Genomic DNA, 10242 nt, shown 5'->3' with positions numbered 1-10242 from the left:
CTCTTTCCCCCACGACACTGGCTAAAAAAAAAAAAAAAAAAGCTGGTAACTTTATAATATTAGTGAACAATAAAATGTCGGTAAAATTACTACCTATTTAAATAGATAGGTATTGTATTTTATTTATTTTTTTTTTTTTTTTTTTTTTTTTTTTATTTTTTATTGAAGGATATTCGATAGGTGTTTCGATCACAAAAGTGGGAATAGATACGCAATAACGCAATATTTACAGCTTAAAAGCAGGACCAAGGTCCATACAGGAACCAATATCTTAAAATTCAAGAGGTTTGATAGAGGAAACTGTTCCAACGAAAGCGAAGAGAGAAGAAGAACAGGATAGAAAGCAAAAAAAGGTTCCGAAAACAAACCTTATCTGTGTAGGATAAAGTTCGCCTTAAGCAGGAATCGAGCCCGCAACCTAGTGCTGCCAAGGCAGGTGCGCAACCTTCCAAAAGCTAACTATTTTTTTCTCTCTCTCTACCAAATACACAAAGCCTTGTTTAGACTAAGGGGAGTAGAGAGACTTTTCAATCTCATTCTGGCAGTATAAGCAAATTAAAACAGTGTACCTCTGTCGTTTCGGCAATCCAAACTTTGGGCAGTCCGTCAACAAAATTTCATTGTTTATTGTTTCTCTCTATTCTAATTTTTCGGGCGAGCATCAAAAGTAATTCCATCAGATCATTGGTAGGTCCACGTCTTCTTGTTTTAGCATTCACATCATACCTCACAGAAACAGCCGCCCAGGCGATCGTCAACGTCAAAAGTAGTTCCATGTTCCATCAGATTATCAGTAGTTCCTTCACATCTTCTTGTTTTAGCTTTCACAACATCATACCTCACAGAAACAGCCGCCAAGGGCCACCACGGGCCCCCAAATTTAAGCCGCCACCGCGACCGCCTTTCCGGTCCTGGGCCGCGACTCGCCGCAATAGGTCCGCAGCGTCGCGTACGTACACTTCCGCAGGCAGCACTCGTGATGAATGCCGCTCTGAAAGTTCTTGTTGTTCCGCCTCAGTCGCAAGTAGCGCTGAAAACCGCCGGTAGAGAGCGCTCCGCCGTAGTACGGGGAATTTCCGGTAGATAGCGCCGCGAAAGGGAGCGCTCCGCCGTAGTACGCGGAACCTCCACTAGGGCGCGCTGACTCGTAGCCTCTCGACTCGTACATCATTCCTCCGTTAGAGTGCGCCCCAGGTCCGAAGCCGATGGGGATGTCCGAATCGGGAAAATAGAGGGCGTTCTCCCGCAGGAGGAAGGCGAGAGGGGCGTAGTCCTCGACCGGGAGGTCCTCGCCGAACAGGGCGATCAGTTCGTCGATTTCGTCGGATTCGAGGGAGAAAGAGGCGGAGGAGGCTGTGGACAGAGACGAATAGAGGAAGCGGTTAGTCAATTAAGCATGGCTAGAGACCATCATCCCGGTGTATGGCAGAAAAAAAGATATCCTTCTTTTACCCTGCCATTACCATTCGGCTACAGCTGAAAGCTGAAGCCGCTACAACAACATAGATTTGTGGAGCTTCTTATACCGTTAGGACCCTTGCCTACACTTAAACCTCTCATTCGCACCATAATAAATTGAAATAAATAAAAAAACCTCTCATCGGTGGGCTTTTTGTGGCTGGTTATTATTTTGTCATTTTTCTCCCTGCGTGCCAATATTTTGATACTATGTTGTCGGTGTTTGATAGACTTGGGCGGACTGCAATGTGATCCGCATTCATATGTATTTTCATTTTGGCCATAAAGTGGGCAGATGGGTGTGTCTCTGCATCCAATTCCATCCCTCTAAATATCGTGAACACACAAAAGGGCATCAATCTTACCTAGTGAGTTGGGCTCCATCAGTGCGAAGTCACTGGGGGATGATATGCTTCGTCTGCGCCTATAGACTCCGTCACAGACCAACTTGAGGACTTGGTTCAGAGATTCACCACATACCTGTCAACACAAAATTGCATAATTATAAGAACCGGAATGGAACACGGCTTTTTCCGGTCCCTCAACATTGGGTCATGTAAGGGAAAGGGCAGGTTTTTAAAAAAAAAAAAAAAAAAAAAAAAAAAAAAAAAATGGTTCAGTACCTATACTGACAGTTAAATAATGCTATAAATTTATCACATCATAAAAGGGAGAAAGAACATGATATTTCTCACCTCATAGAAGGGAGAAGACTCCCTTTTATCACCTCTTGTACGACTTGTACCCCTTCTATCATGTCAGAGAGAGAAGACCCTTTTATGACCTTATAAAGACAGGAATACTAACTTCTATCATTAGGCTTGATAGAGGAAACTGTTGTGGTTGTTGTTGTTATTGTTTACAAATGTTGGGACATTGATCATTAGGCCATTTTCCTATGCGCATCCCAATATTTTTCTACAATTGAACTGCTAGCTTCCAAGACTGGACATGAATTTAGGTGTGCTTGGTTCATGGGAGAGTTAAGGGAACATAAAACTGGTCCAGCTCAGTTCTCTTCACCATTGTCAAACCACCAGCATTCCACTGTAGAATTGATAACAATGAAGATGTCTTTCTTGTTAGGATGCATGATATCTTAACGCCGCTCATTTTGCAGCAAAACAGCCCAGGGGGCACTTATGGAGTTGAGTCCATGGAAGCAAGCAGTCTTATACCCCCTTTTAGGATGATAAAACCTTGGCAGAGGGAACAGTAACTGCCAGGGTTTTATCATCTTAAATCTAAGAGAGGAGGTATAGGATAAGAAAAAGCCAATTGGTCTGAGAACAAACCTTACCTGTTGTTTGGGGTGTTTGCTCAGGTGAATCAAACCCATGACTAAGCACTAACAAGAAATAGCAGCTAATGTGTGCCTTGTCAGGCCTCTTTGTCAGTACTGGGTTTGACAGAGGGAACTGTAACTGCTAAGGTCTTATCGTCCCGAAATCGAAGAAGGAAGATAGGATAGGAGGAAGCCCGCCGTTCCGGGAACAAACATTATCCGTTCAGGATAAAATCCGCCCCGGGCGGTAATCGAACCCGCGGCCTAGCGCTTACAAGGCAGACACGCTATCAACCAAGCTAACTAGACTGGCAAAAAATGAGCAGAGAAAAAGAAAATAGAAATTAGTCTCGGAATAATAGAAGTTTTAGAGCCAGCCTAGTTACCTTAGTTGGTAGTGCGTCTGCCTTGTAAGCGCTAGGCCGCGGGTTCGATTTCCGCCCGGGGCGGATTTTATCCTGGTGGGATAATGTTCGTTCTCGGAACGGCTGGCTTTCTCCTATACTGTCTTCCTTCTCTCTTCGATTTCGTGACGATAAGACCATAGCAGTTACAGTTCCCACTGTCAAACCTCTTTAAAAAAAAGTTTTAGAACTTACTTGGCCAGTCGCGTAGTTCGAATAAACCACTGACTCAGACGGCGCTTTTCCACTCTAGCTCCAGACCTCCATGATATTCCTTGCTCATCCACCTGTTCATCCGCTAACACAGTATTGTCAATAGGATCCCAGTTAACGGTAGCCTAGAAAAAATAATAAATATTACTGCCTGAAAAAAAAAATGTTATAAGTAGGTAAAATAGAAAAAAAATCAAACAAATATAACTACCGCCAGCCTAGTCAGCTTAGTTGATAGTGCGTCTGCCTTGAAAGCGCTAGGCCGCGGGTTCGATTCCCGCCCGGGGCGGATTTTATCCTGGTGGGATAATGTTCGTTCTCGGAACGGCTGGCTTTCTCCTATCCTGTCTTCTTTCTCTCTTCGATTTCGGGACGATAAGACCATAGCCGTAACGGCTAACGGCTATGGTCTTATCGTAAGTTCCCTCTGTCAAACCTCTTTAAAAAAAATAATAAATAAAAATAACTACCTACAGATAAGGTAAGAATTGGCTCATAGTTAAAGCGCCTAAAAGGAAAAAATGAATTGGCTGTAAAATTATTCATCACCTACACTGGGATTGAACCCGGGCCCTCCTGTTTACCAGGCTACTACGCCACCGAGACAGATTGAAATACTATTTAACCCATTGATAAATATCTTGGTATTTAACCCATTTACCTCTTTCCGATACACAAGGCCTGCGTGATACAGGTCCAAGAACAGTGCCTGCGTCCATTTATAATACTTCGGATCACACGTAGCCAACTCGCTCTCCCAATTGAACTTGCATCCGAAGCCTTGCAGTTGGGATTTCATGGTTGCAATGTTGCCAACTGTCCACTCCCTGGGGTCGATGCCGTGTTGGTGGGCTGCGTTCTCTGCGGGGAGGCCGAACGCGTCCCAACCCATTGGTTGAAACACCTGGGAAACAGGGCATGGTTAGTCCAGTGGTAACACACTTGCTGGACATACAAAAGGTCCTGAGTTCGATGATCAGGATTAAAAATAATAAAAAAAAAAACCCTCTTGTAAGTTTGATTCCCACCAGGGGCAAATTTTATCCCGAACAGAGAAGGTTCGTTCTCGGAACGGATAGCTTTCTCCTACTTCTATCTCTTCACTTCCAGGATGATAGGACCTTGACAGTTAGTTCCCTCCTTCTATCAAATCTCTTTAAAGAAAAAAAGTTTTCAAACTCAAAAATTAGAAAACTTTGAAATAATGGTAACTTTTTATCATTGAAAAAAAAGCTTACATTTTTGCCATTCATTGCATAGTATCTGGCCAGTGTATCACTGATTGTATACACTCGCACGTGGCCCATATGTAACGAGCCTGAAGGATACGGGAACATTGACAAAACGTAGAAGTTATCTTCCCTTCTCTTGCCTTCCAATGTGCCGCCAACTGAGCTGACTCCGAAGTCACTGGGGGATGATATGCTTCGTCTGCGCCTATAGACTCCGTCACAGACCAACTTGAGGACTTGGTTCAGAGATTCGCCACATACCTGTCAACACAAAATTGCATAATTATAAGAACCGGCTTTTTCCGGTCCCTCAACATTGGGTCTGAGCTGACGATGGACTTGTACTTGTTTTCAATTTGATGCTTGACATTTTCCGTCAGTTTTTCTTTCTGAAATGAAGTGGAAACGTGTCAGTTTTTTTTTCTGTTAGAACTTACCTATTATGTGAGAAGTCTAACCCTATAATAAGCATTGAAAAGAAAGGGCTTGCCTTGTTGATTATTGATGTAGTTGACAAGACTTGTCTGGTAAACAGGAGGAGATGGGTTTCCAGCTCAGGTATGGATTGTTTAAAAAAAAAAAAAAAAAGATTCCAGTTGATGTGAATCAGCATTAACTGACTATGATCATTGATCAGTTGATGAGTAGATATACCTAACTTGCAATTAGCAATTGAGCACATGTAAGACAGCACCAAAATTTGGTACTTCCGTCTCCAGGACAGCATTATTTCAGGCCTATTTGAGAAACCTATGAAATGACCACCTGTGGGTCATACCATCTTATACCTGTTGACAGAGGCATCACAGGCTACTTACCAACAAGTCTAAATTGCTAAACAATCTTACTGTAGAACACCAGGATGCGGGAGGGGGCAGAAGCCGGAGCTTCAGTGACCAATGCATTCTTCTTTGTGAACAACTCACGGAAGTCTTGAATTCAAACACCCATGTAAGGGCAGGGCAGGTCTTCTAAAAAAAAAAAACGGTAATGGTTCAGTACCTATACTGACAGTTAAATAATGCTATAAATTTATCACATCATAAAAGGGAGAAAGAACATGATATTTCTCACCTCATAGAAGGGAGAAGACTCCCTTTTATCACCTCTTGTACGACTTGTACCCCCTTCTATCATATCATAGAGAGAAGACCCTTCTATGACGTTATAAAGACAAGAATACTAACTTCTATCATTAGGCTTGATAGAGGAAACTGTTGTTGTTGTTGTTGTTGTTGTTTACAAATGTCGGGACATTGACCATTAGGCCATTTTCCTACACGCATCCCAATATTTTTCTACAATTGAACTAAAAAACCCAGCCGATTACAAAACTAAATATGGTTCGGGGGGGGGGGCAGTACTGTGCCGCTACGTACCGTTTTGCTGGCCAGGATATGACTAGATTTGACCGTTATGTATTGACCTTGAGACTTGGCAACATCTTCTATTGTATCTTCAGGTAGCCAGATGCTAAGCGTGTCAGCCGTAGGGGCGGAGTTAGAAGTACCTGAGAACCAATCAAATACGGAGGATATCGATAGAAAACCAGAAATAATAATACCAAAAAAGGAATTTTACCTTCAGGCTGGGGTAGTATTTGGAATTCAAAGCTCACTCCATTGGGCTCGCCTATCCAGTGTTTCTGTAGGTTGACAATATCCTACATAGTTTATTACTATATAGGTAGGGAAAGTAATAAAGTATTCTATTTTACCTTCAGGCTGGGGTAGTATTTGGAATTCAAAGCGCACTCCATTGGGTTCGCCTATCCAATGTTTCTGTAGGTTGACAATGTCCTTCCAGTCTTGAAGGATAGGATCCGAGAGTCCTTCGTAGAGATCCCTGGAATAGAAAAGAAAAAAATAAAACAAGAATATCGTATTTCTTGTTGCGATCCGGATCGTACGGATATTGTGACGATCCGTAGTTTAATGAGTAAAGTATTCACTCGTATCCATCTCTACTCAAGAGTGCTTAATTTCAGTGCTTCAGGGAGAAGTGTTATTTAGATTTTCTAAACTACAAATGGTAATGTCTTTTTCATCCTGACTGCTTTGATAGATTTGTACTACATTTCAGGGAGAAGTGTTATTTAGATTTTCTAAACTACAAATGGTAAGGTCTTTTTCATCCTGACTGCTTTGATAGATTTGTACTACATATATTGCTTAAAATCTTTAACGAGTAAAAATTAAGAAATCTACTTACTTTATCAAAGAATTTGCTTAGTTCTTAGTTTTATTTCCATATTCCATAGTCATTTAGTTGATAAGATTATCGAAGGACGGAAGGAAAAAAGATTATTTTTCATTTCATTACATTTTTTTTATCACTTTTTCTCCTATCTTGTCTTTCCTCTCTCGTCGCTTTCGGGGCGATAAGCCATTAAGACCTTAGCAGTTACACTTCTCTCTATCAAACCTATAAAAAACGCACATTGCCCCGGCCCGGCCAGAAGACTTAATGTCCTCCCCATAATGTGAGGACGTCTTAAGAAAAACGAGCCGATTTTTCGAACAGGTCTTTTTTGGAGCTCTCCTTTTTAAGGCTCGTTTCTACTTCTTGTGAATTTTATCCGATTCTTTCCAAATGTCCTTCTGGGCTAAGTAATGTAAATTAATGAGAGTGTTCCCATTTTTTCCCGAACGATAAGTGGGAACGGGCCTTTTGCAGTTACAGTTCCCTCTATCAAACCCCTTAAATAATAATAATAATAATAATAATAATCATCATCATCATAGTAAAATCTTACCTGTACGCTCATGGTTTTGGAGACGTTAGGGCGGGCCTTGTCAGTCACCCATTCAGTTACACACCATGCTCAAGAGTGCTTAATTTCAGTGCTTCAGGGAGAAGTGTTATTTAGATTTTCTAAACTACAAATGGTAAGGTCTTTTTCATCCTGACTGCTTTGATAGATTTGTACTACATACCGTTAGGGCGGGGTGTACTGTTACGGAGCATCACTTCCGAGATGGTGACCAGAATGAGGAAACAGGCGAGTGAGAGACGTGCAGTCCCGTACATCGTACTCTCGGGTGTGTGCAACTGAGGAGGGGGAGCAAAGAAGCATAGATATGAAAATGAGGACTACAAAAATCTCGTCTCCTCTCGAAAAAAACCTCGTCTCTCCTCGAAAAAACCGCGTCTCTTCTCGAAAAAAACCTCGTCTCTTCTCGAAAAAATTTCGTCTCCTGTCAAAAATACTTTAAATAATGTAGGTAGGTACCGCAAATTTGCGAGACAAGACAGAGGACATTTTCTCTCTCGTCTCGCATAGAGTAGGAAACAGGCGAGTGAGACACGTGCAGTACATCGTACTCCCGGGTGTGTGCACCTGAGGAGAGGAAGCAAAAACGTCGAGATATGAAAATAAATACAAATCAAATCATGAATCTTTGTGGTAAAGCAGAGTTTTTTCACAACTTTGTCACAAGTCTTTCATTTACTCAATCATCATACTTATCACCGCTCGTTTTTTTGACTTGTCATGCCGCCACTCGATTAAATGCACCCCAAACTCCAAGCACAGAGCCGAAAAAAACTTCGGCCCCGCCGGGAATCGAATCCTGTCCTACTTTCTTCCCCGAAGAGGAAGCCCAAATAGGTCTAGTCCCAGACAGACCACGAAAGCCCGAATTCGGTCAGGACAAAGTATATTCTACTCCTCTCTCCGGGATGATAAGACCATTAGACCACCGATGTTAGAGTCCCCTCTATCAAACCTTAAAAAAATACAAAGGCCTTACGGAAAATTGATATACTTACGGCAGTCTTAATAAATTTTAGACGGTAGATTGTCTTGAGATTAAAATTAAACTGAGGACAGCCGACTGGTAACGCCACTCTTTATATGACGTCATTTAAACGGCTGAGGAACGACAAAGATTGAACTCTTCATTCCCTGTATAATAAAAAGTTAAAGAAAAGTTTGATAGAGGGAAGTGTAACAAAGGAGGTCTTATCACTCCGAAATCGAAGAGAGAAGAAGGACGGGATAGCCAGCCGTTCCGAGAACGAATCCTTTCTGTTTAGGATAAAATCCGTTCTGGGCGGGAATCGAACCCGCGACCTAGCACTAAGACAGAAGCTTTACCTTCCAAATTCGTTCCGAGAACGAATCTTTTCTGTTTAGGATAAAAATCCGTTCTGGGCGGGAATCGAACCCGCGACCTAGCACTAAGACAGATGCTTTACCTTCCACATTCGTTCCGAGAACGAATTTTTTTTTTTCGTTATTCGTTAAGCTTTTCTGTTTCGGATAAAATTCGCCCCAGGTGGGTTCGGACAGGTCTAGGTTCGGGTTGTTGGCAATAATAAGCTGACGGCATCGGCAATATCGGCATTAGCCGTTTTACGGATAGGGCAAAAAATCTTGAGAGAAAAAAAAAGAAGAAAAAATGACCCTTAGGGTGTGAAGAGGAATTATGGACAGCGTACCAAATCAAGCATGGTTAATGAGTGCACATCAAGATAATACCTACCTACCTACCAAGGACACAGGATTGTTACAAAGGACATGAAAAGGAGGAGGAGGAGAATATCACGACGAAGAAGAAGAAGGAGGAGAAGGAGAAGAAAGGATGGAAGAAGGAGAAGAAGGGAAGGAAGAAGAAGAAGAAGGAGGATGGAGGTGACAAGGAAGAGGAGGAGGAGAATAAGACGACAAAGAAGAAGAAGGAGGAGGAGAAGAAGAAGGAGGAGGAGGAAAAGAAGAAAAAGAAGAAGAAGGAGGAGGAGGAAGAGAAGAAGAAGAAGGAGGAGGAGGAGAAGGAGGAGAAGAAGAAGAAGAAGAAGAAGAAGAAGAAGAAGAAGGAGGAGGAGGAGAAAGGATGGAGGTGCCAAGGAGGAAAAGGAAAGGATGGAAGAAGGAAGAGAAGAAGAAGAAGAAGAAGAAGAAGAAGAAGAAGAAGAAGAAGAAGAGGAAGAAGAAGAAGAAGAAGAAGAAGAAGAAGAAGAAGAAGTAGTAGAAGAGGTGGCTGTCACTTTGCTCAGAAACAGCTCAGTGAGCACAGACGGACGTGAGATTTGGGACGGCGGAGACAAAAATAACAACTGAAAACACCTCTTGTGTAGGGGAAAAGTTCCAAAATCTACGGATTCCACACTGGTGGCATCGGTGGTTAGTAGAAAATAAAGTAGGTACCTACAGTGGCGTAGCGTCCATGTACGGCGTGTATGGCGGCCATACACTCAAAATTTACTCAAATACCCTTAAATATTGACTTTAAATATTTGCATGACTTATTTAGTAATGTGCATGGTGATGGGAATTAGTGCCCTACACGCCTTACACTTGACTTTAGACCACGCTACGCCACTGGTACCTATTGGTATAACAAATCAACAATTAAAAAAAGGAACTTTTTTGGACTCAGAGGACTCTAAAACGGATATTTCCACCCATTTTCGACCCGAGATCTCATCATGAAAATTAGAGGGTGGACAGGATATAGGAGAAAGCCAGCGATTCCGAGATCGAACCCTCAATCCGAGCTGACAGCAAATTACAGCATTAATACCTATAAGTGTCTCCTTAGCAATCAATTTCCATATTTCAATAATCTTTTTACACTGGTATTACCTGCCTCGGTGGTGTAGTGGTCAAGGCGCTCGCCTGGTAAACAGGAGGGCGTGGGTTCAATCC

The 10242-nt window shown here is 42.3% G+C and overlaps 3 protein-coding genes across 3 annotated transcripts; all 3 read right to left on the bottom strand.

The window, feature by feature from the left end:
- Positions 1–310: 310 nt before the first annotated feature.
- LOC103520706 lies at positions 311–1936 on the bottom strand. The gene is made up of 2 exons (XM_026831726.1): positions 1824–1936; positions 311–1353 (listed from the first exon to the last, which is right to left on the bottom strand). Exons 1-2 carry the CDS (start codon positions 1840–1842, stop codon positions 881–883), a joined length of 492 nt encoding a protein of 163 aa, XP_026687527.1. The 5' UTR covers positions 1843–1936; the 3' UTR covers positions 311–880.
- A 1402-nt stretch (positions 1937–3338) lies between these two features.
- On the bottom strand, positions 3339–6933 carry LOC113472123 (probable leucine--tRNA ligase, mitochondrial). The gene is made up of 6 exons (XM_026831725.1): positions 6804–6933; positions 5441–5563; positions 4925–4981; positions 4599–4760; positions 4022–4264; positions 3339–3485 (listed from the first exon to the last, which is right to left on the bottom strand). The coding sequence occupies exons 2-6, from the start codon at positions 5495–5497 to the stop codon at positions 3339–3341; spliced, it is 666 nt and encodes a 221-aa protein (XP_026687526.1). The 5' UTR covers positions 5498–5563; positions 6804–6933.
- LOC113472124 lies at positions 5927–7643 on the bottom strand (the record flags this gene model as incomplete). The annotated part of the gene is made up of 3 exons (XM_026831728.1): positions 5927–6102; positions 6310–6437; positions 7525–7643. Coding segments are annotated over 3 exons (423 nt in total), but the record flags the coding sequence as incomplete, so codon positions are not given.
- Between the last annotated feature and the right edge of the window lie 2599 nt (positions 7644–10242).

The sequence above is a fragment of the Diaphorina citri genome, unplaced genomic scaffold (assembly GCF_000475195.1).
Source record: "Diaphorina citri unplaced genomic scaffold, Diaci psyllid genome assembly version 1.1 scaffold3961, whole genome shotgun sequence".
In the NCBI taxonomy this organism is placed as follows: domain Eukaryota; kingdom Metazoa; phylum Arthropoda; class Insecta; order Hemiptera; family Psyllidae; genus Diaphorina; species Diaphorina citri.
Note: the sequence above shows the minus strand (reverse complement) of the source record. Positions and strands in the feature narration are given on the sequence as shown.